The 24,595-nt window shown below is 61.7% G+C and overlaps 1 protein-coding gene across 10 annotated transcripts in view; it reads left to right on the top strand.

Annotated features, from left to right (window-relative positions):
* The window catches only part of EHMT1 (euchromatic histone lysine methyltransferase 1), a 77,021-nt gene that overhangs the window by 42,659 nt on the left and 9,767 nt on the right, over positions 1-24,595 (top strand). For 7 of the 10 annotated variants that reach the window (XM_036260440.1, XM_036260444.1, XM_036260439.1 and 4 more), the window contains 10 exons: positions 643-798; positions 3,711-3,793; positions 4,852-4,958; positions 10,311-10,433; positions 16,561-16,662; positions 17,926-18,030; positions 22,049-22,203; positions 22,937-23,104; positions 23,307-23,451; positions 23,800-23,877. In XM_036260440.1, coding sequence (XP_036116333.1) covers positions 643-798; positions 3,711-3,793; positions 4,852-4,958; positions 10,311-10,433; positions 16,561-16,662; positions 17,926-18,030; positions 22,049-22,203; positions 22,937-23,104; positions 23,307-23,451; positions 23,800-23,877 — 1,222 coding nt within the window. Of the gene's footprint in view, positions 1-642; positions 799-3,710; positions 3,794-4,851; positions 4,959-10,310; positions 10,434-16,560; positions 16,663-17,925; positions 18,031-22,048; positions 22,204-22,936; positions 23,105-23,306; positions 23,452-23,799; positions 23,878-24,595 lie in introns of those variants that run through there. The other 3 variants (XR_004959475.1, XR_004959474.1, XR_004959473.1) reach the window with 3 other exon arrangements.

Genomic DNA, 24,595 nt, shown 5'->3' with positions numbered 1-24,595 from the left:
TAAGAACTTACTCTCAGGTGAGGATTAAAAAAAAAAAAGAATTCAGTAGAAACAGTTGAAAAATTTGTAGAGCTAAAAGGCATAGTGAGAGAATGAGATGAGGTAGAAGTGTCAGCGGTTGGTTGCTGTGTTCCGACCAGCAGTGTCCAGCTGGAGAATAAACTAGGAGCCTTTCAAACCGCAGCAGAGCCCACAAACCGCCTGACGGGTAAGACACTTCATACGCGTCACAATGATGGAGAGAGCATAGAGTCCCACTGAAGGTCATGGGAAAGGGCTTGAGTTACAGACATGTTGAAACTGTCGAGCAGGGTGTCGATGCTTTCGTGTTAACCTACACATGTCATGCACTTCGAATGAACGTTCTAGCGGGACCCCATCTTCGGGGGGCTGTGGACTCAGTGGGTTTAGCCTGAAGCCCGGTCACAAGAGCAGCTATGAACACGTGGCCCAGAAGTCCCGGTAAAGGATCCCTGTGGTCAGAGTGGTTTCCTCCGGGATTTGATTCTGCACCTGTGAGGAGGGCAGCAGGCTGAGAGGGTCTCAGGGAAGATGCTCTGTGTTTTCATTGGTCTTCACAAGAAGGGAGGTCTTCCGAGTCTCCCCACAGCTCAGCATTTCTCGTGCTCCTTCCCTCCAAAGCGTTGCTGGCCCTCCGCTCTCAGAGGATGACAAGCCGCAGAGCACAGCTGCCCCGGTGCCCGAGAGCTTCGACCCTGCAGGACCCGCAGGGCTGGCAAAGTCGGGACCCGGGAAGGAGACCTTGGAAAGCGCGCTCATCGCTCTGGACTCAGAAAAGTAGGGACACCCCCCCAAGGCCCGGCTCCTCCACACCCCACGCTGCCGTGTCCCTTTCCCAGGGCCCGGCGCCACCATCCCCACGCTGCCGTGTCCCTGTCCCAGGGCCCGGCGCCACCATCCCCACGCTGCCGTGTCCCTCTCCCAGGGCCCGGCTCCACCACTCCCCACGCTGCCGTGTCCCTTTCCCAGGGCCCGGCGCCACCACTCCCCTCGCTGCCGTGTCTCTTTCCCAGGGCCCGGCGCCACCACTCCCCTCGCTGCCGTGTCCCTTTCCCAGGGCCCGGCGCCACCATCCCCTCGCTGCCGTGTCCCTCTCCCAGGGCCCGGCTCCACTGTCCCCACGCTGCCGTGTCCCTTTCCCAGGGCCCGGCGCCACCATCCCCACGCTGCCGTGTCCCTCTCCCAGGGCCCGGCGCCACCATCCCCACGCTGCCGTGTCTCTTTCCCAGGGCCCGGCGCCACCATCCCCACGCTGCCGTGTCCCTTTCCCAGGGCCCGGCGCACCATCCCCACGCTGCCGTGTCCCTCTCCCAGGGCCCGGCGCCACCATCCCCACGCTGCCGTGTCTCTTTCCCAGGGCCCGGCTCCACCATCCCCACGCTGCCGTGTCTCTTTCCCAGGGCCCGGCGCCACCATTCCCCACGCTGCCGTGTCCCTCTCCCAGGGCCCGGTGCCACCACTCCCCACGCTGCCGTGTCCCTTTCCCAGGGCCCGGCGCCACCATTCCCCACGCTGCCGTGTCCCTCTCCCAGGGCCCGGCGCCACCATTCCCCACGCTGCCGTGTCCCTCTCCCAGGGCCCGGCGCCACCATTCCCCACGCTGCCGTGTCCCTGTCCCAGGGCCCGGCGCCACCACTCCCCTCGCTGCCGTGTCCCTGTCCCAGGGCCCGGCCCTCCTGTTCTCCCCGCACCGCCTACCTCCGCCACTAGTGGTTTGTGTGCTGGGGCCATGTGTCCCCTGTGTTCCCAGTTCTTGCCATGGTTGCACTTCCCAGGTGTCTGCACCGTTTGGGTGGCAGGGTGTTCCCGGGAGGGTACTGGCGTTGTTCAGCTTTGTCGTTAGCTTGTTCATCAGGACAGTGCACGCACTTTCACCCTCGTCCAGGAGGTTATCACAGGTGACTGTCCATCACGCGGAGAGCAGCAGGGACGTCCTGGTGAGGGTGCACAGGCCTTGCCCTGCCTGCTGCTGGCACCATCTGGACCACAGGGCCTTGGGGCCAGGGCACTTGGCCAGTTCTCATTAGGAAATGAAGTTTGGACCAGGTGGTCCCTCAGTGAGCAGGCAGGTGTCCTCTCCCAGGGACACGATGGCCCCTAGCACATCGGGGTCCTAGGCCAAGCCTGAGTCCTCCCTTGGGGAGCGTGTCCCTCTTCAGGGAGGGTTGTCACTTTCTTTTGCTTCATGTGCTGTTCCCACGTTGGGACATGTTCCCAAATCCCCTGAGCTGCTTCTGTTGGTCTCCAGCCTTCTCTTGGCCCTGTTCTTAGGGTGACTGTTCTGTCCGCACTGCCCACTCACCAAGCCCAACAGCTCTGCTGGGGTCAGGGGGCGTCACGGGCTGGGGTGCTTTGCTCCCACCGCGGCACCCCAACCTCTAATCTCACGCTGCCCGAGCACGCAGAGTGCCCAGCTGCAGACAGCCAGTTACCTGGTGCCAGCACCGTGGCGTGTGCTGTGTGTGCTCCGTGGCGGCTACGGATGCGGGTTTATAGGGTGGGACGCGCACGCCATCCTGAGTGAGGGCTGTGGGCCCGGGGTAACGGATCAGCCAGGAGCGGTGCAGGCAGAGATTCCAGGGCCCAGGTCAGCGTCACCTCCCTCTGTCCAGGGGACGTGGCCAGGTCGTTCTCTTGGGCTCAGGAGCAGATGCCCAGCTTAGGCCGTGGTGTTGCCCACACCTGTGACCCTTGGTCAGGGCCCGGCTGTCCGGCTGCCTCGGGGTGCTGAACGCGGGCGGGCCGGCCCTGGGTGCTGGCGGCACGCGCAGTGAGAGCTGGGCCTCTGGCAGCCCCGTTCCACTGCGGGTCCCTCCCTGCCGGCTGTCCGGCTGCCTCGGGGTGCTGAACGCGGGCGGGCCGGCCCTGGGTGCTGGCGGCACGCGCAGTGAGAGCTGGGCCTCTGTCAGCCCCGTTCCACTGCAGGTCCCTCCCTGCCGGCTGTCCGGCTGCCTCGGAGTGCTGAACGCGGGCGGGCCGGCCCTGGGTGCTGGCGGCACGCGCAGTGAGAGCTGGGCCTCTGGCAGCCCCGTTCCACTGCGGGTCCCTCCCTGCCGGCTGTCCGGCTGCCTCGGGGTGCTGAACGCGGGCGGGCCGGCCCTGGGTGCTGGCGGCACGCGCAGTGAGAGCTGGGCCTCTGGCAGCCCCGTTCCACTGCGGGTCCCTCCCTGCCGGCTGTCCGGCTGCCTCGGGGTGCTGAACGCGGGCGGGCCGGCCCTGGGTGCTGGCGGCACGCGCAGTGAGAGCTGGGCCTCTGGCAGCCCGTTCCACTGCGGGTCCCTCCCTGCCGGCTGTCCGTCTGCCTCGGGGTGCTGAACGCGGGCAGGCCGGCCCTGGGTGCTGGCGGCACGCGCAGTGAGAGCTGGGCCTCTGGCAGCCCCGTTCCACTGCGGGTCCCTCCCTGCCGGCTGTCCGGCTGCCTCGGGGTGCTGAACGCGGGCGGGCCGGCCCTGGGTGCTGGCGGCACGCGCAGTGAGAGCTGGGCCTCTGGCAGCCCCGTTCCACTGCGGGTCCCTCCGTGCCGGCTGTCCGGCTGCACCGCGCACAGGGCTGGTGGGTGGACAGCTGCCGCGTGTGTTTGAGTGTGCAGTGTAGCCTGGCAGGTTTGGCCTGGACCCGGAGGAATCGGCAGGTGGCTGTCACGCCTGGCAGCGGTGCCCATGGTGACAGCTGCCCTGTTCTCCCCACAGACCCAAGAAGCTCCGCTTCCACCCGAAGCAGCTGTACTTCTCCGCCAGGCAGGGGGAGCTGCAGAAGGTGCTCCTCATGCTGGGTGAGTGCCTGCCCCGGGCCCGCGGGGAGCGGCTCCCACACCCTCCTTTCCCACGGGGCCGTGCCGGCGGCTTCTCTGCTTCTCTGACCCGGGCCGCCAGGAGCCCAGTGCTGTTGAGCCTGTTCATCTGTTCACACTCAGTTGTCCACAGGAGCAGGAACATTCTCTAAAATTCCTCATTTTAATGAGGAATCAGGTATATAGATGTGAATTCTGCCTACACATGTAGATGTAGTGTGTAAATGTAGGTTCACCCACAGCCCAGGTGAGCTGGACCCCTGTGCTGGTGGTGCTGGGAGGCGCTGTGAGCAGTGGGACCTGCTTCAGACTGGAGCCGCTCTGCACTTGCAGCTCTGAGGACATACACCTGGGGTGCGGGAGCCTGACACCCCAGCCTCCACCCCAGTTCACAGCCCTGGGCCGACTGGGCGGAACGGGGATCACGTGTCCCTCCGTTGCGCAGTAGATCAGGAAAGACGAGAACAGCGTGCTCTAAGAGGTTGTGTTTGATGTTGGCCAAAGTGGCGCTTTTAATCATTTCCCTCACACCTTTGCCATCGCCTCCCTGCTCCATGGCTGGTCTCTCGGCTCAGGTCCCATTTAGACCTCCAGGCGCCTCTGGGCGTGGGGATGGCCTCTACCCTCAGCCTCAGGGGTGCCCTGGGCAGGGTGCTGTCCCCAGGACCCTGTGACAGCACAGCTCTGGAGCGGTGACCGGGGCCCAGGGTGGACAAGGGCCCAGGGAGAAGCTCTGTATTGCCAGGTGGCTCCTGACAACACCGGCTGCTGGTCTGTAGGAGCTCATGCAGGGCCCCTGTGGCCGGGCCTGCCCACAGACGCAAGGGCCTGCCTCCCAGCTGTGCAGGGCTCCCTGTGGCCGGGCCTGCCCACAGACGCAAGGGCCTGCCTCCCAGCTGTGCAGGGCTCCCTGTGGCCGGGCCTGCCCACAGACGCAAGGGCCTGCCACCCAGCTGTGCGCGGCTCTGTCGGCTGTCGGGCCTAGGGCTGAGTGCTGAAAACCAGGTGCTCTGAGATTATCAGCCACCGTTTGTCCACAGTGGATGGAATCGACCCCAACTTCAAGATGGAACACCAGGGCAAGCGATCCCCCCTGCACGCCGCGGCAGAGGCTGGCCACGTGGACATCTGCCACATGCTGATCCAGGTGGGCTGTGCGCCGCTCCGGCTGCCTGTCCAGACTGCAGGCTGTGCCGCGCTCTGCTGGACGGTGGTTCCCATTAGTTCAGTGTCTGAGGGTCTCTACTGACCCATGCGGAGGGTCCAGGCCTGGCGCCGAGCACACGCTTCCTTCCCACCCTCCGCGGCGGGGTGTCGCTTCTCGTGTCTCAGCCCCTGGGGAGCGCAGTGCGTGACCGTGCACGCTTGCTGGTTAGCGATTGCTGTGCATCTCTGGGCTGTGTCTGCACCTGCTGACACCTCCTCGCCCTTGAACAGACTGGCGCTCGGTCTGCACCATCATTCAGGGACGTCACTCCACCCTGTGCTGGTGCCCTGCTTCCTGCAGCCCACAGGCTAAGTCTGGCCTGCCACGTGCGACCTGCTCTCCATCCAATGCTTCAGGAACTCCCTTTATCTTCGAAGGTTTCCTCCTGTGCCCGCAGCTCCGGGGAGTCCCGGTCTGGTGTCTCTGCTGCATCTCCTGTCTGTTCCCAGCACTGTTCCCGGAGCTGCTTGGGTGACACTGATTCTTCAGTCCCCACTGTTCTGCCGTGTCCCTCTCCACCTTCCTGGTCTGCGTTCCAGGCCTTGGTCCTGTGCTCCTGCAGGGCCCTAGTCAGCACTGGTGGCCTTGCCCTGGACCACGTCACTACTGGTCACCTTGAAGTTTCATGCAGCTCTGTTTGTTTTGGTCTTTCTTGTTCAAAGGTTTTCCTCAAACGCCTGTTGGTTGCTGTTTCCGTCTCAGGCAGAGACAAATGCTGCTGGTCTTGCTCCTGGGGCCCTGTTCCCTGGCCTCGCGGGAGCTGTGGGCCGCACGGTTAGGGCTCGCCTGCTGTGCTTTCCCTCCGGGCTGTCTGCCGGCTGTGGTCACGTTGGCGTCTGCCTGCAGTGCCCTCGCCTCTCGTCCCCCCGCACAGGCAGGAGCCAGCTGTGAGCACAGCAGACGCCCCTGTGGGTGTGATTTGTGATTTCAGCCTCCCAGCCCCTGGCTGAAGAGCCGCTGCTGCGGGCGTGGCTGTCCCGGGAGCATGTGGCTGGATTTTAGGGAGCTCGGTCTGACAACTTCGGTGTCTTAGGAGGACTCTAGCTCAGTTAGTTCTGGGGTTTCTGACATTTAATTTATTTGTAAATAAGCCTTTGATTATAGTTTTGACTCCCAACTTTTTAAAGTAAATATTTCTTTTTAATTCTTTCTTGCGATCTTTTGTGTTGATCTTTGTTTTAATTGTCTCATAGTCTTTCTTTTTATGTGTGTGGGAGTTACGTACTTTTCTTTCTTGTCCCCGTGGTCACACATGCAGATGCTGGTAGTGATGGGACTGGCGAGGTCCCTGAGGGTCCGAGAGGCCGAGGGAGGAGGGAAGTGAGCCGAGCCCGGCTCTGCCCCGAGCCCCGCAGTCCTGCTGCCCATTACAGAGAAGCTGGGATTTGGTGACGGATGGGGCTGTTCACATGGGCACAGGCTCTCGGTAGGGACTGGCCGGCGTCGACCTGGGGGCAGTGTGGGGAGACAGTGGGAAGCTGGTGCTCCCTGGGTGGGGGTGGCTGTGCTCTCGCAGGGGTGGGCCTGCGGCCCGGGCACTTCAGGCCTCTTGCAGGACACAGTGAGGCAGGCGAGTAGGAGCATGGTGGCCAGGTGGAGGCTCTGGGGGACGCTGTCCCTGGATCTGGGGTTCTAGTTGCTGGTGGTTTTCTCTCGCTGCATGTAAAGAACACGCTGCCTTTTGAGAAAAGTGAGCTTGTCACCCCTTTGCAAGGGCCTGTTTCACTCTGGCTTTTATTTCACATTAAGTGTATCTGTCTGCGAGATGCACACGGGAAAGTCCTTAAAGCGTGAACATCCTGGTTACTAAGGAATTGCAAAGGGCACTCACCTAACTGCCAGGTCAGGACACAGTCAGCAGCTCTCCAGGCTGTCGGGACAGGCAGGACTCTTCTGTGTGGGTACCGCCAGGAGGCGCCCAAACAAGGTGGCTCCGCTTCGTCTGCCTTGAGCTCTCGGCTGATTGAGCCACAGGGTGAGTTTTCTGCGTCCACCTTTCAGTGGGGGCAGAGGCCTGAGTGGAGCCCTGTGGCAGCGGTGGCCTGACCCACGTCCTTTCCTGCTTCGCCCCGCGCTGGGCTGTGGGGGCGCTGTCGCAGGGAGAGGGAGTGAAGGGACACAGACCTCTGTCTTGTGTCCCAGCTCGAAAGTTACTTTGAAGACAACCAACCCTTTATCCATGAGCATTTTTTTATATTTCTTTTTTAAATAGAGAGAGAGAAACATCAATTGGTTTCAGTTGCCTCCCAGACTGGGACTGGGGATTGAACCCATAACGTAGGTATGTGCCCTGGTCGGGAATTGAACCCCAACTTTTCTGTGTCCAGAATGACACTCCAACCAGCTGAGCAATACGTAGGCATGGACGGCTGTGCTGCACCGCAGGCGTGGCCAGCCCCAGTCCGATCACGTCTCAGCCTGGTGTTGAATCTGATGACTTGGGCTCAGACTCCCTGAGCTCAGGGCCCTGTGATTTTGTGTATTTTTGTTTCCCTAGAACCTTAGCAGCTTTTCTGAGATTCTCATGGAAAGAGATTGATGGGTTTAGTTCTGATTTGCCCGGAACCTAAGGATGCTGTTTTTGGAGATGTACCTTTGGGGGTTGTCCTCCCCTGGGCTGGCCCTGGCCTTGTGTGCACCCTCAGCCCCAAGGCTGCTCTGAGGACGCCCACCCAGGTCCCCAGCATGCCACGCCCTCGCGATGCGCAGGGTCCTGGCTGACGGGTTTGTCCGGTGTCCAAGCCCCCCCGAGGGCGGTGTTCTCCACCCTGCTTGGATTTGGTCCTGCGCTGTAGCACGGGGCTCTGTCACACATGGCTGTCTGAAGGAGGGGACCACACTGACTGGAAGGAAGGGTGCACCCCTCGGGCTCAGCGGTCATGGGTCGGCAGCAGTGCAGCAGTTCAGATGGACAACATTCAGTGCCAGCCCCAGCCAGCACCTGGGACGTCCCAGGTGGAGCGTCCCGTCCTGTAGCACTGACGGGTCACTGCGGTGACCTCCAGCTGCTCCCCAGAACACCGCCCTGTCCCACTGTGCCTGCATCACTGCTGTCTGAGGTTTCTGTCCGTCCTTCCACGTCACCTTTAAGTGGAGCATGCGGCGAGCCTCTGAGGCCTTCCCTCACAGAGAAGGTGACTCCAGTGGCCACGGTGCCCGGGGAGGGGACAGCAGCCAGTGCTTGTTCTGTTGACCCGGGAGCCAGAGGAACGGCCATGGGCCGTGACACCTCGCGCACCTGCGCAGCGAAGGTGTGGGACAGGGCTGGGCCTGCTCGGGTCTGCTCTGTGGCTGTGGGGTGTGTCTGGCCTGGAGGCCGCGTCAGGCCGGTCCTGCTGGGCAAGCGCTGGACCACTTCTAGCTCTGCCCTCTGGGTGGAGGGGCCAGCAGGCAGGAGCACCGCTGGGCTCTCTCTCCTCCCTCGGCCCGAGGTTCTCAGAATGTTCAGTTTCTCCCTCGGCTGCCCTTGTTCTTTCTGGTGGGGATCACTTTCCTCTGGGCAGACTTCTCCAGTGTCCATGTGGGTTGTCGGTATCCTCTGCTGGCGCGTGGAGCCTGCCGTGGGCCAGCTCTGATTTTGGGTGAGCACACCAAGATCTGGTTTTGGGTCCATGCAAACCACTCCTCAAACCTGGACCCTAAGTCTCAGGGAAGGCCTGGTCCTCTGACCCCTGACCTTCAGTCCGTGCCCAGCGTGAGCTCTGCTCTGGGTTGTCAGCCCCGTCCTGCCCTCCCAGACTCGGGCCCTGTCCAGGGGCTGCCCCGTGTCTGCCCCACCTGCGGCAGCCATGTGCCTCACTGCGAAGTCCGGGCATCACGGAGGAGCTGCCAAGGACACGCGCCCGGTTCGCAGGCAGCACCTGGCCTCGCGCCGGTGCAGCTGGGCCCACGAGCACTGCAGGCTCCTCCCCCGGAGCCTCGTCTTGGACGATGCTTGTGTTTCTTAATCATCTGAGGACATTTTTCCACTTAGAGAGGGAGGGGGAGAGAAGCATCAACGTGAGAGGGACACAGCGACTGGTTGTCTCCCGCACCACCCCGACCAGGGCCGGGGACAAACCGCAACTAAGGTACATGCCCTTGGCCAGAATCGAACCCGCGACTCTTTGGTCTGCGGGCCGACGCTCTAACTGTTAAGCCAAACCGACCAGGGCACCTTGTGTAAAGTTTGTTTGTTAAAATTAGCCTGGATGGTGTGGCTCAGCGGCTTGAGGACTGTCCCATGGACTCAGGGCACACGCCCGGGTGGTGGGCTTGGCCCTTGGCAGGGGCGTGCAGGAGGCGGCCATCGGTGTCTCTCGCTCACGTTGATGTTTCTTTCTCTCCCTCCCTTCCTCTCTCAAAACCAATGCAAATAAATACATTCCAAGAAAATAGGCGCTGTGGGTTCTGGGCTGACTCCGCCCTCAGACAGGGCCGTCCCGGTGCCCCTGCCCCTCTCACCTCGCTGCTGCGGCCTCTGATCTCTGACCCCATGACCCCAGCCGGTCCTCCTGTGAAGTGGGGACTGTGCCTGCAGGTGGCGAGTCTCTGTCAGAGCCCCCTGTGCCATGTGCACGGTTCCAGGTCTGTTTTGTTTTTTAATTGTTAAAACTCTAAAAACAACAACAACAGCAATGAATTTCAGTCTTTTCCATGATAAACACTTATTTTAAAAACAAATATTAGCTCTCTGTCCACTAGTCTAAGAAGCTTGATGACCCCACCCTCTGGGGGGAGAAGTTTCTGCTGCCAACCTCTGATTTGCTTCTTACTCAAGACCCAGCTCAGGGTTGGGCTGCCCAGTGGCCACACGCAGGGCCACCCATGGGCACGCCACTGGCTCCCGGCACTCGCTGTGGGGAAGCGGAGGGTCTGCCCCGAGTACCCTGCACTTCTCTGTTCCTTTCGAGCGAGGCCGTGGGGCCGCTGAGCCAGGGTCCTGTGGTCACTCAGGTCGCGTCAGCACCTCTTCCTGCCCAGCCTGGCAGGGACCCTCTGTACCCCTTCATTGCTGGCTTTAGGGGTTATCACCATCCTTCTTATTCCTAAAACTGTTGCCGTGAGCATGCTATGAATGTCTCCTGTCATGTTTTTGAGAAGCGGGCGTGCTCTTTGCGACCTAGAGCTTTGATGGTAACAGGGTAGACCCTCGTCCAGTCGTTTGCACACGCCAGACATTGTTGGTCAGCAGGAAGGGTTTGACGTGGCTTTGAGCTCCGCCTGTGTCTGCGTGTCTGAGGTTGGGAGTCCCCGCACCCTGACCAGGAAGGGCTGTGGTGGCAGCCCCACACCCACTGTCCCTGTTCACAGGCGGGCGCGAACATCGACACCTGCTCCGAGGACCAGAGGACCCCGCTGATGGAGGCGGCGGAGAACAACCACCTGGACGCAGTGAAATACCTCATCAAGGCCGGGGCCCTCGTGGACCCCAAGGTACGTGTGCCCGAGTCCCGGTCCTGGTCTCTCAGAGCATCTCAGACTACACAGGCCAGCGCCCTGTGGAGCAGCTCCAGGAGCTGGTAGCCGCTGGCCATCCACTAGCTGTCCAGAGTCGCTGGTTCAGCCAGTGCGGCTGCCATGTTTGCAGGCAGTACCAGCGCCCTGGGTCCCTGGTTGGGGCCCTGTGCAGGGGTGGCAGCTTCCTTCATTTGGCACACTTTTCCTGTCTGTCTTCTGCCTGGTCCAGTTAGGATACAAGGGAAATAAAGCATCCAGATGGGAGAGGGAGAAGCAGACGGTCTCTGTAACAGATGACGTCATCACCTGTGTAGAAAACCCCATTCGCTGGAACTAATGAACATGCTCAGGAAAGTTGAGACACACGTCACAGAAATGCCAGCTGTGTTTCTTGGCTCTTGCTGACGGGCCATCCAGAGGGTAGTTCAGGAAACAGTCCCATTCACAGCTGCGTCAAAGAGGACGGCACACTCGTGGTGAACCTGAGCGGAGGATGAAAGACTCAGGAGAACACACAGGTGCTGAAGGGCCTGAGAGGCACAGGCCTGGGCCTGTCCCGTGGTCCCGGATGGGAGGACGCAGCTTGCTGAGCTGTCAGCACCGCCCAGAGCGATTGGCACCGTCAGTGCAGCCCGATCGAGTCCTGTGCAGTCTCACGGGGACGGAAATGCACATTCGAAACTCGCGTGGGTCTCGGAGCCCTGAGCAGCCCAGACAACTTGGAACAGAACAGAGCTGAGGACTCGACGTCCTGGTTTGGAAACTTGCTACAGAGCCGCACCGTGAAGACAGAGTGGTGCTGGCTACGGACAGACATGTGGACCACAGATGAGGACGTGAGAGGAACAAACCTCGTGTGGCAGGGGGTTTTCTCCAGGGGCCGAGACGGCTCCACGGGGAGGGAGGGCTTCTCAGCAAACAGCGCTGGGTAAATGGCGTCCACGCCCACAAGAAGGAAGTTAACCAGGATCGCTGCGAGACCCAGTGACTCCAGCCCTGCGTGTGCCGCAGAGAAGCTGAGAGGGGACGCGGCGGACACTTGCCGCCGTGCTCCCAGCAGCCCAGACGCAGGTGCAGACACCGGACGGCCGTCCGGGGCATCAGGGGACAGTGGTCCATCCACAGTGGAGCACGGCCCGGCCTGAAACAGCGGCAGGCCGGCAGTGGTGCAGCACAGGCGACCTTGAGGACAGCGCGGGTGAAGGGCGCTGCCGGGTGACCCCCCTTCCGTGCGGGACGTGGGGTCGGCGAGTTAGGCTGGAGGGAGGTCAGGGCGGGTCATTGCTTGATGTGGTCAGTGCCCCTGAATCACACTCAAAATGGTTAAAACGGCAGCTTTTGTTACATATACGAAACCACAGGGAAAGCGCAAGGAAGGTCGCCGTCTTCTACGTCGGTGGTTTCCTGGGACGGGCTGCCCTGGGCACCGTGTCAGCTCCTCTTCCCATCGGTTCTGTTCTACTTTTGTGTCGTTAAATATTCTGTGACGTTTAAGTGGCTGCGTTGTGTTTCATGATGTAATTAGATCATTTTTAGTCAGATTTTTTCAATAATTGTTATTTTCCATTTTCATTGTACACGTCTCGACAGATACTTTCCGTGGTAAATCTTGCACGAGTAGTTTGTGTTTCTTTCATCCTCACCCAAGGGCATGTTGTACTGATTCTAGAGAGAGGAAGGAGAGGGACCAGGGGCCGAACCCACGACCTTTTGGTGTGTGGGCGACACCACCAGCGGAGCCACCCGACCAGGGCACGCGTAGTTTCTTTCGGACTCTGGGCACAGAATCCCTAGATCACAGCCCGCTGTGTGGGTGAGGCTCCATGCCTGCCAGCTGCACAGCATGTCGAGCGCTGTCCCACCCTTGCCCGGGGCACAGTGCGTCCTGTAGGGATGGCAGCATGGAGGCTGTGTGCGCTCACTCATGCTTCACTGGCCTTCTACAGGGAAACCTGTACGTCTTGTTATTTCCTTTATTGGTGTTAGCGAGAGAGGAAGGGAAAGGGAGGAAGAGAAACACTGACGAGAGAGAACATCGACTGGCCGCCTCCTGCACGTCCCCCACTGGGGATCAGGCCCACAACCTGGGCTGTGCCCTGACCAGGAATCAAACGCGCATGTCTTGGTTCAGAGTTGACGCTCAGCCACTGGGCCACACCTGCAGGGCTTACATCTTGACTCACATTACGAATGTTTCTCAAGCTGTCCTTGGTCCTTCAGTTTGTTTGTGGTGGTGGTGAGATCTGGAAACCTTTCATTTTTCTGTGCATACGTGTTGTGACTATTAGGTGACTGTTAACCATCCTCTCCCCTGTGACGGTGGGTGATTCCGCGCCTGCCTGTTCTCAGCCGGCACGACTTCCCAGCATGCCACCCGCGCTGCAGAGGCCGGCCGCTGCCCTGGGCTCTCTGGAGCAGCGGGTACTGGCGGCGCAGAGGAGCTGGTGTCTGGTTTTTTATCATTTCTTTATTCCTCACCCGAGGATACTTTTTTAAAATTTATCATCAGATAGAGTGGAGGGAGGGAGAGAGACAAACGGATGTGAGAGAGCTACACTGACTGGCTGCCCCCCGCACGGCTCCGCCAGGGCCAGGACGCGCTGCGACCAAGCTACGTGCCCCTCACTGGAATCAAACCCATGTCTCATCAGTCTGCAGGCCGACGCTCTGACTGCTCAGCCAACCAGGCCAGGGCAGGAGCTGGGGTCTGGAGTGGACAGTCCACGCCTGAGCTTGACCCCAGGCGGGGTGCTGTGGGAAATGGACCACAGAAACGTTTCGTCTGAAACTTCGTAGGAGCTGTCAGACCACTGACATGTGTGACAGGAGAGAGGAGCCAGGCAGGAAATATACTGAAAACAAGGCTGTCCGCTTCCCAGATTGGATGGAGACCTGCAGCACCAAGTCCCGCGGCAAACCGAGCTGGAAACGCAGCCAGAGAGAGCACGTCACCTCCAGCAGACATGGCACGCTCTGCCTTCTCACGTCCACTCTGGGCCGTGGGCACGTTCGCTGGGCCGACGAGAGCGCTGCATCCAGTGGACGGGCCCTGTGAGGTGCTGTCTCCGGGCGGGACAGCTGTCAGCCCGGCAGCAGGTTCCCACCGCAGGGGACATGACACGCCCAGGCAGACTGGCCCTCGGGGCGCGTGAGGAGCCCAGGATGGTAAACGAGAGACTGTTGCCCTGGCTAGGGCTCGCTTGATCGGAGCATCGTCCTGTACACCAAAAGGTTGTGGGTTCGATTCCTGTTCTGGGCATGTACTGGAGGCAGCCATCACTATTTCTCTCTCACTGACATTGAAATGGGGTACAGCTGACCCCGGAACGACGTGAGGTGAGGGTGCCACCTTCTGCACTGTGATAGTCCACATACGTTCTGACTCCCCAAACTTGACCATATCCCCTCAGTGTCCATGGGGGGCTAACTCTGGGCTCCCCGCTGATACCAGAGCCCACGGTTGCCCAAGCCCCTGATGTAAAAGGGCCTAGGACAACGTGAGTGGTTAGCTGTCCACAGTCACGGGCTCCACACCATCAAGCACCCTGTTATCAATGTGGGGCTGACTGAATTCACTGATGCAGAAACCCCGGGAATGGGAGGGCCCACTATGTTTACTTTGAACTCTGCTTCTAAAGGGGCTCCCACGATTCAAGCCCGTGCAGTTCCAGCCAGGTGTGCGTAGTGTGTGCAGGGCTGCAGTGTGCGGGCAGGTGTGTGCAGGGCTGCAGTGTGTGGGCAGGTGTGCGTGGTGGTGTGTGCAGGGCTGCAGTGTGCGGGCAGGTGTGCGTGGTGGTGTGTGCAGGGCTGTAGTGTGCGGGCAGGTGTGCGTGGTGGTGTGTGCAGGGCTGCAGTGTGCGGGCAGCTGTGCGTGGTGGTGTGTGCAGGGCTGCAGTGTGTGGGCAGGTGTGCGTGGTGGTGTGTGCAGGGCTGCAGTGTGTGGGCAGGTGTGCGTGGTGGTGTGTGCAGGGCTGTAGTGTGCGGGGCCAGGCTGCTGTTGGCTGTTGTGTCTCCGTCGGGAAAGGCCGTAAATGCTCATTTAAGGAGACCAATCAAGACATACATCGTATACCCAAAGTACTAAGAGAAATGTAACTGTAAGGAACTTTTTCAAGAAGCTAGTAGAGGAAGTAAAGTGGACCACTGAGAAACACTCATGTAGCCACCGGCAGGACCAGGGTAAAACAGACGGACAAGTTGCGAGGTGACACCTCTACACCTAACTGGTCATAATTGCGTTAGGTATAAAAAGACAACAGTCCAGTTAAAAGGCAGAAATTTGAGTCAACAACAAAGCAAATATCAACTCGGTGCTAGTAAAGTCACATTAAAGATCAAGGCACAGATGGAAGGAAAAAAGATGGAGAACAGACATGCAAACGGTCAGTGTCACAATCAAACATAGAAGGCGGAATCACAAAACTTTTACAAGTTTGGAGGGAAGATTGCCTTTGATTCCAGCCTAGGACACATTTCTTCAGCAAGACACAGACGTGCACAGCCGGTCGGTAGGGCAGGTGCATGGTGATTCAGAACTTGTGGTCAAGAAGAAACGCACCAAGCACAGGAGAGGCTGCCGCTGGGAGGGGCGCGGCCACCCTGGCAAAGGGTTCACATCCCCAGACAAAGAGCTCTCCCAGGGCGAGCAGAGGAGCTCACTTTCCCGGAGAGGAAGAGGGAGTGAGCACCCAGTAGACGGGGAGACACCGGCCTCAGGAAGCGGGGAGACACCGGCCTCAGGAAGCGCCCCGGAGGTGGGAGAGGAAGAGGGAGTGAGCACCCAGTAGACGGGGAGACACCGGCCTCAGGAAGCGCCCCGGAGGTGCCGTCCGGGAGCGTCGAGGCCGAGGTCTAGACCGTTCCGAGGCCAGCTCCAAGGTGAGCAGTGCACCCAGGCTGGCCGCAGCCGGGATCTGGGTGTGGAGATGCCCACGGCCACCCTTGCGCCTGGGAGCAGGGGTGCGCGTGTGCAGTGCACCCTCGGGTGGTGGAGCCGGAAGAGCAGTGTTCCTAGCAGGGCCTTGGTGTCCCTGGAAACGCGAGTTGGTGCTGGTGCCATCCACAAGGACGAGTCTCCAAGAGAAGGCTGCCGGGTAGGAGAGCAGCAGGGGAGCCCCACTGGGGGGCAGGTACGGCACAGCGCCCAGCGGTGCAGAGCGGTGCCTGTCAGTCGGGCAGACTGCCCCTGAAGAGGAGGCCCAGTGCGGCCGGCCACCAGCGTCCCCGGAGGCGCTGGGTGGAGGCCCGTCACTGCCCTGTGGAGGAAGGCTGCACGCTCTGCCTGCCGCCCTGCTCACTCTCCTTTCCTTGGGGAGCTCGATCGGTTGGCTGAAATGCCCCACCCTGACCCTGCACCCCTCGACGCCCCAGTGAACCCTCCCAGGGGCAGCAAGACACCAAGCCTGTCTCCTTGGCCGCCTTGCTGCTGCCTGGCCTGGGCTCTGGGCCCCGTGGCCTGACTCCCCGAAGCACAGCCTCCTGGGTGAGAGCAGGAGGGATCTGTGCGGAATCTAGGGTTCCCCCCCCCCCGAGAACAGCAGTGGGGAGGGGAAGGGCCTCGTGAACACTGGGCACAAAAATGGGCTGCGGAGAAAGTGGTGGGCCTCCAGGTCTCACCAGGACACTGGGTGGGTGGCTTTTACTTTGAGATAGTTCAGTTAACGTGGCCTCAGTGCCCTGGAGGAAACAGCGGGGCGGACGGGGAGGTGCGCCCAGCGCGGAGGCGAGCTGGGCAGGCCGCACCCGTGGGCCCGCTGCTCTGCCGCGGGCGCTGTCACTGGTCACCAGCTCGGGGACGACCGCGCCTTGCGGACCCTTCACACAGAGGGCAGCCGTGGTCCTTGTTAGTGGTGCAGAGGCCTGGGCCAGTCATTGCACACTGCTGGGGTGGGTCATCAGATGGGCCTGTGGTGTCCTGAGGACAGAGACTCCTGGTCACCTGAGGCCCAGCCCCATCAGTGTCAGCGGTCAGGGTTGGGGCCCGATGGACAGGACTTGGACCCTCTGCCCAGGTCCCTCATTCCACCTGCACCTCCCCCGAGGCGTGCGCAGGCCTGGCGCTGCCTCGACGTGCTTCTCGGGATCTGACGTGCTTGTGTTGCAGGACGCGGAGGGCTCCACCTGCTTGCACCTGGCTGCCAAGAAGGGCCACTATGACGTGGTTCAGTACCTGCTTTCAAATGGGCAGATGGACGTCAACTGCCAGGTAAAGCCAGCCCTCGCCAGCTGGCGCTGCCCCGGCCGGTGCCTCCCCCGCACCCCCTGCTCACCCGCACCCCCTGCTCACCCGCTCTGCAAACACCCACGGCGGCCTCTGGTGTCTCCTGAGCTGCCCGGCCTCCTGGCCTGCATTCAGATGCTACCGCCTGCGTGGGGTGCTCCCCCAAATCCCTGTGCACCCTGTCTCTCCTCCCAGCACCTCTTCCGTGTGTCTCGGCCTGCAGTCAGGGCCCTGGTGTGGCCTGCGGGGCCTGGAGTGTCTCTGCCCGCTCAGTTGGCCTCAAATTCTGCTCTGCCCCGTCCTGTCTCACCACCGGCCCTTGATGTGGCTTCTGGTCCCCTTTCACTCTTACGGGGTCACAGGCTGGACCCCTCCCCTTTGCTCCAACTCAGCACCCCTTCCACTTGGTTTTCACTTCTTCTTTGATGGGTTCTGTGGTCTGTCCCCTAGGCGGGGAGGGGGCGGGGCTCCAGGAGGTGGGCTTGCGTCATCACTGCCTGCCCTCAGTGTCCGGCGGTGCCCACAGTCGACCTGCAGGGACCGCCGAGCCTCAGTGGAGGCTGCGTGTCCACCAGAACACGTGACGGGTGAACAGTTGTGTTGCAGGGCTGGAGGTGGCCCACCTTCATTCCCTGGGGACCTGCCCCTTTCTGGTTGAAACACAACCCCCTGAGGTCCTGAGTGTGAGGACGGGCTCGAGGCGGTAGGAAGCCAGCCCATCTGCACACGGTCGGCCCAGTTTCTCGCTCCCTGGCCCCTGCGCCTAGGTGTCCGTCCGTCTGCAGTTCCCACTGACACTCTTGCTTCCTGCTGAGAGTCTGTGTCCCCAGGAACTAACACCAGCAGACACTGTCCCTGTGGTGCCTCCACCGGCCAGACTCCTGGGTCCGGGGCAGGTCCGGTCTTCCGTGACCCGGTCCGTGCACTCGGTGCCGCGCGGGGCAGGTCCGGTCTTCCGTGACCCAGTCCGTGCACTCGGCGTCGTGCGGGGCAGGTCCGGTCTTCCGTGACCCGGTCCATGCACTCGGTGCCGTGCGGGGCAGGTCCGGTCTTCCGTGACCCGGTCCATGCACTCGGTGCCGCGCGGGGCAGGTCCGGTCTTCCGTGACCCAGTCCGTGCACTCGGCGTCATGCGGGGCAGGTCCGGTCTTCCGTGACCCGGCCGTGCACCCGTGCGCCGCAGGGCCTGTGCTCCTCTCCGCGTCCCCCTCAGGGCGGGGGTGGATCTTTCCTTTCTTCTGAAATTAGGATGATGGAGGCTGGACGCCCATGATTTGGGCCACTGAGTACAAGCACGTGGACTTGGTGAAGCTGCTGCTGTCCAAGGGGTCGGACATCAATATCCGGGACAACGTGAGTGTCACGGTGTGGGCTGGGACGGGGCCCGGGAGGTGGGTGGGGTGACCAGAGTGGCCCTTGTTCTTGCCCGCCTGCGGCTCCAACCTGCCTTCCCATCGTTCGTGGTAGTGTGGTCATTGTGGAGCCAATGCCAGTCATAGCTCCCGGGCAGTGTGGACTGTGACTGTGTCCCCGACTCCCGTGGCCGTGGCCGGGACTGTGGAGCCCTGGGTGCAGCCCACACCTGGGCAGGTGAGGTGTGGCCCTGGCTCTGACACAGTTGCTGCCGTGGAAGGAAAGGGTGTGGTTTATGGGCTGATTTGAGAAACGGGGGTGGTCGTCGGTGTGTAGACAGGTGTGTCTGCGGAAGCTGGGGTGTGGGGCCACGGCAGAGGCCTGAGCAGAGCCCCTGGGAAAAGCCCTCCAGCCCTTGTCATTGGGGCTGCATGGAGCCAGGTGGTAGAGGGACACTGACTGCCTTGAAGGACTTTGGGGACCCACAGAGCCAGTGGGGGGGGGGGGATCTGGGTGCTGCCCGGCCGAGGGCTGGGCTCTGGCTATGCCCACCTTGATGGAGCCACCAGAGCCTTGAGTGGAAGACATAGCCACACACTCGTGGGCTCGATAACAACATGGAAATGCAGACTTGACACGGAGACCGTTTCCACCTCGCCCGTCAGACACCCAGGGTCCGCACAGGGTCAGCAGCAGCACACCCCGAGGGTCTAGGCCGGGGCCGGGGCCGGGCCGCAGTGTCGCCCGAGGATGCTGACACAGTGTGAGGGCTGAACTGGAAAGCACGGGGAGGTCGGGGGAGGGTGGAGGGAAGGGCATGGCGGAGTCTGCCAGGCGGGCGCCGTCTCCTTGGCCTCTTGACGGTCACCTCCACGCCGTGAACAGCCTCCCAGCAGTGGCGCAGTTGTTCAGAGAGCTCTGCCTCGTGTCCGTGGGCCAGGCAGGTGTCCACTCACGCAAAGGTCCCGGGGGGACGGTGTGGGCACCGGAAGCATTGATTCAGTGGCGCAATTGTTTGTGTGATGGGCCAGCTTCATGACTGCGCTTCAGCAGCCTGCTGGGGGCGACGGGCGGCCCCCACACCTGCAGTGAGTGGCGAGGGTTTCTCACCCAGACCCTCCGGCAGGCCAGCAGTTCCCTTCTGCCGCTGCCCGCTCTGCCAGGGTGGACTCGTGTGCGTGTCGAGTCTTTGCGCAAGGGGCCCTGGCCAGTGCCTGCAGCTCCTGAGCCTGCCCCATGCAGGGCACTGGGATGCTGCCGTGGGGCTGCCACAGCTGGAGCAGCTGCGGACGGGCACGGCCAGGGCTTTGCGTGGCACATGCTCTCATCTCCCGGGTGAGGCTGGGGCACAGGGCCCGTGTGTTTGAGCCCTTCTGGGAAACTGCCAAGTGTCAGTGTCCACGTCTACCCAGTCCAGGGTCAGCCTGGTCTCTGGGGAAGGGGCTGCTCAGGTCCTGTGCTCCTGTTTCCTGGGTGTTTATTTCCTGTTCCTGAGAGACAGGAGGTCGTGGTTCTGGGTGCCAGCCCTCCATCGACGTGTTAGGGCCTGCGGTTGTCGTCCGCAGAGGAGCAGGTGCCGTTAGGGCCAGAAGTGCTGCTGATCAGCCCTCCTCTGTGTGGGCCGACCCAGCGTCCCAGCTCGCAGTGCCGTCATGGTCTGCAGTCCTGTGTGAGTGCTGGCCTGTGCGTTGCAGCTCTGTTTGTCCGTTTGCTGCTCCAGAGACGACTGCGCCATGGCAATAGCCAGCTGTCCCTGTTGGTGTCAGTCCTGGGCTCTGTCTGCTTCTGTTTTTCAATGTGTTTTTATTGTTGTTTTTTTTAGAGAAGGAGGAAAGGAGAGAGATAGAAACATCGATGTGAGAGAGAAACAGCCACCCGGGTACGTGCCCTGCCTGGGCATTGAAGGGACCTCTCAGTCCATGGGACAACACAGTCCACTGAGCCACACCGGCCGGGCTTGACTGTTTTTGGTTTTTATGTCTGTTTGTTTATTTATCCACACCTGAGGGCATTTTTCCATTTTTTGTTCAGATAGAATGGGAGGGAGAGAGAGGAAGAGAGAAACAGCGACGTGAAAGGGACACATCGACTGGCTGCCTCTCGCACGACCCAACCAGGGCCGGGGACAAACTGCAACCGAGGTGCATGTCCTTAAGCTGGAATCGAACCCGCACTCTCTGGTCCACAGGCTGACGTTCCAACCAACCGCTGAGCCAAACCGGCCAGGGCTTGACTGTTTTTTAAAATCCTCACTTGAGAACATGCTTAGAGAGAGGAAGAGAGAGAAACATGGCTCTGTTGCCCTTCGTATGCAGCCTGACCACGAATTGAACCCACTTGTGCCCTGACTGGGGCTCAGACCAACGACCTTTTTTTTTTTTTTTAATCCTCACCCGAGGACATTTTTCCATTTTTTGTTCAGGTAGAGTGGGAGGGAGAGAGAGGAACAGAGAGAGAGAGAGAAACATCAATGTGAAAGGAACACATCGTGTGGCTGCCACCCGCACGACTGACCAGAGCCGGGGACAAACTGCAACCGAGGTACATGCCCTTAGCGGGAACCAAACCCGGGTCTCTCAGGACCGCAGGCTGACGCTTGAACCGCTGAGCCAAACCGGCCAGGGCAGACCAACGACCTTTCAGTGACCTGACCGTTCACTCTGTTCGTCCTGCTGGCCCCCTCAGGTGGGCGGGGCCTGGCCTGGGCCCCGCCCATCTTTGCAGGAAGCAGAGGCGCCGCCCAGTGGCGGGAGGGCCCAGGAAGGCTGGGGAGCGGTTGTAAACCAGGAGTCACTCTGAGGAAGGGAAGGGGAGGCCCCGAGGAACCGCATCTTGCTCAGGAGCTCACGGGTGAGAGAGGGCGGGAGCCGGGGGCAGAGGTGGGAGAGAGCTTCCGAGAGGCCCGTCAGGAAGGGCGTCCGGCCAGACCGCTTTCAGACAACACTGCGGGCGAAGGGCCGCTCTCGGCAGAACGGCACCCACGCGCCTGCCGGCCTGGTTGACGAGGACAAGGGTGCAGGGCCTCTCGGGGCCTCTCCCGCTTTTATTTTTTCTAAAGTTCCTTGAGCTGGAAGCGGCGGATGTACTTAGAGTAAGGTGGGGCGACTGAGCCCATGCTACGGAGAGCACTCAGCCGTCTGGGCTTCGTGTCGGAGGCCTGGGCCCCGCAGGGAGGGGCAGGGACAGGGACAGGGACAGGCAGGGCCTGGGTGCCACGCCTCCTGCTGCAGCCTAGGGGCCAGGGCCAGCTGGGCAGGGTGGGTCCCTGCTGCGCCTGGGCAGGCACGTGCCTGGGTGGGGCTGGCCAGGACAGCCGCAGGGCCAGCCCCACTAGGGTGCTGGTTCCTCTTCTTGTCTTCCCCCAACGTCCTGGGAGAGTCTGCATCCCTGCTCCGCTCCTGTGCGTTCTCTCCGCCTCCCTTCTCATGCCCGGCACACGTTTATTCTCTCAGAGGCCGTGACCTCCTGGTGAGCTCCTGTGAGCACCTCACGTCCTGTCAACATTTTCATTTTTTTGTTCTTCCTCACCTGGTGATCTTTTTCTATTGATTTTTTTTTTTTTAGAGAGATTGGAAGGGAGGGAGGGAGGGAGAGAAACATCGATGTGAGAGACACATCGATTGGTTGCCTCCCGCGCAATTCTGACTGGGGCCAGGGATCAAACCTGCAACCGAGGCACATGCTCTTGACGGATCATCAAACGTGTGAGCCTTTGGTCCGCAGGCCAGTGCTCTAACCGCTGAGCCGACCAGCAGGGCTGCAGCGTTCAGTTCTCAGAGGCTTCTGTGCGGCACGGTTCAGTCTGATGAGCTGGCCCATCAGAATTTCTGAGTCTCACACGTGTTAACCTGTCCTCTCGATGATGAGGTCTGTTCCGAAGTGAACGCACCTTTCAGACCAGATGAGGTCCCTGCCGAGTGGTGCGTGCGCCTGGGCGGCCTGGTTCCTGATGACCGACAGGGACGCAGCCCCGCCCTGCCCTCACGTCCTGCCCCGCCCTCACACCCCGCCCCCGCAGGAGGAGAACATCTGTCTGCACTGGGCGGCTTTCTCGGGCTGCGTGGACATAGCCGAGATCCTGCTGGCCGCCAGGTGTGACCTGCACGCCGTGAACATCCACGGGGACTCGCCGCTGCACATCGCCGCCCGGGAGGACCGCTACGCCTGTGTGGTGTGAGTGCCCTGCGCGGCTCCATGGGGTCAGCGTGCACAGTCCTGGTTCTGGGAGGGCTCTGTGAGAAAGCCCCAGTGCCTGGGGCAGCCGTGTCCGGGGGCAGCCGCTGCAGGAGCCCTTGGGGGCCATGTTGGCGCTGGCTGCTGGGAGCTCTTGCTGCCCGAGGCCTTTGTCCACGGTACTCAGCTGGGTTTGGCCCCTGTTCTCATCAGCAGAACCGCCTGATCTGTCACCTCAGGTGACCTGCCTCACCTGGAAACGAGGGGTGACCCCTGCCGTGGGGCAGTACCCTCACTGGACCTCAGCAGCAACCCAGCGCCGTGGGTGTGTTGGAGGGAGGCCCCTGGGCAGGGAGAGCTCGCGGCAGCTGGTCCTGACCCAGGTCGGGCCAGGCAGTGCCCATGGACACAGTGGTGGCCGGCTCTGTGCCCTCACCCCCTGCCCTGCCTGTCAGTGTGGGCACCTTATGGACACGCAGGAAAACCCCACACCCTCCTGGTGCTTCACACTCGCATCCTGCTCGAGCAGTGAGCATGGGCGAGGGGTCAGGACTGTGCTCTTGGTGAGTTTCGGCCAGTCCTTCCAGGAGCACTGGCCAGCGAGCTCCATGAATTTAAGAACAAGTGGTGCGTTCTCAGTATTTTTACCGAGTATAGTCATTTCATAAGTCTCATCTCCCTGTCTTTTAAATGAAGATCTGAATGTCTTGTTGGCTTGCATTTTTCCTTTTAGCCTCTTTCTTTCTCGGGATTCAGATGTCAACTTGAAGAACAAGGAGGGAGAGACGCCCCTGCAGTGCGCCAGCCTCCACTCACAGGTGTGGAGCGCTCTGCAGATGAGCAAGGCGCTGCGCGACTCGGCCCCAGACAGGCCTGTCCCCGTGGAGAAGACGGTGAGCAGGTGAGGCGCGTCCCAGACCGGGGCGTCCTGGCGCGAACCATCCGTGAGAGGGTTGTGAGCGTCCGAGAACTCTTCCCTGAGCAGGGCCTGGCCCCAATGCAGGCCCTGTGCTGGGCTCGGCGCAGCCTTGTGGGTTTTCTTCAGCCCGGGGTGGGGCAGCACCTGTCACAGCGAGGTGCCGTCTCCCCTTTTTCCGTGGCAGAGACATTGCGCGCGGTTACGAGCGAGTGCCCATCCCCTGTGTGAACGCCGTGGACAGCGAGCCCAGCCCCAGCAACTATAAGTACGTCTCTCAGAACTGCGTGACGTCCCCCATGAACATCGACAGGAACATCACCCACCTGCAGGTCAGCGCTGTGGGGGCGGCAGTGGGCCCCTGGGTCCCTCAGGCCGACCTAGAGCTCAGTGACTGCCTTCCACTGGGCTGGAAGCAGGCCTCCCAGGGCATCAGCCTACATCCCCGCTGGGCCCCAGCCGTGCCCCCGCCCACCACGCTGGCTGAATGTTTCCCAGCCCACACACCCTCCTTCCAGAGGCCTGCACACCTCATACCCTGGGAGCTGAGCCAGCTTGTGCCCCCCCCCCCCATGAGTGTGGCCTTCAGGAAGCACCCCATAGATGGGAGCCGATCTGAGCTGTGGGAGGCGGCGGGGGCGAGGGCGAGGCCCGTGTGACCTGTGTCCATGTGCCCGCAGTACTGCGTGTGCGTCGACGACTGCTCCTCCAGCACCTGCATGTGCGGCCAGCTCAGCATGCGCTGCTGGTACGGCCAGGTGAGCACTGCCCTGGCGTAGTGAGTCCGCGGGGCACGCTGCGTCTCCCCCTGCCCGGCTGTGGCAGCAGCAGGGCAGCCGAGGCAGGCGTGGGACGTCCTTGGTGGGGGCAGGGCTGTGGGGCAGGCGCCAGCGCCCTGGGTGGACCTGCAGTGGGCGGCCAAGTGCAGGGCAGAGGGCGCTGAGGGGGAGGCAGGGTGGCGGCCGGAGCATCGGTGTGCGGGCAGCAGAGCAGACAGGAGAGGCTCCAGAGTTCGAGTTCAGTGTCAGGACCCTCAGCATCCTTGGGTTTGGGGGTTCGGGGGTCACTGAGGGGGCGCAGCCAGGGTGTCTGCGTGCGGAGCAGGCACCAGCTGTGAGTGGAGGCTGCAGCAGACGGGCTGCCCCAGGGTCCGCTCAGAGGAAGGGCGTGGGCGTAGGGCGGCTGTGCGGTTCGTCACGTGGGGGCTATGTTGTCGCTGGCGGGGCGGCCGGGCTCTCTGGTCACGTGTGCTGTGCGGAGCTGGGCGTCCTGAGGGGCGACACCAAGCACCCCGAGTTCTGACTGCAGAGCAGCCTCTGAAGCCCTTGTGGCCTCAGACTCGCACTCGACCCAGGTTCGCTGCGAGTGGCCTTGACCCGAGCGTGCCGGACAGGACAGCAGGTGGCGGGTTTGCCGGCAGCCGGGCGAGTGCTCATTGTCGAAGTCCAGGGAGCGCGACCAGGAAGCGGAGGGTGC

The sequence above is a fragment of the Molossus molossus genome, unplaced genomic scaffold (assembly GCF_014108415.1).
Source record: "Molossus molossus isolate mMolMol1 unplaced genomic scaffold, mMolMol1.p scaffold_m16_p_14, whole genome shotgun sequence".
Classification (NCBI taxonomy): domain Eukaryota; kingdom Metazoa; phylum Chordata; class Mammalia; order Chiroptera; family Molossidae; genus Molossus; species Molossus molossus.
Note: the sequence above shows the minus strand (reverse complement) of the source record. Positions and strands in the feature narration are given on the sequence as shown.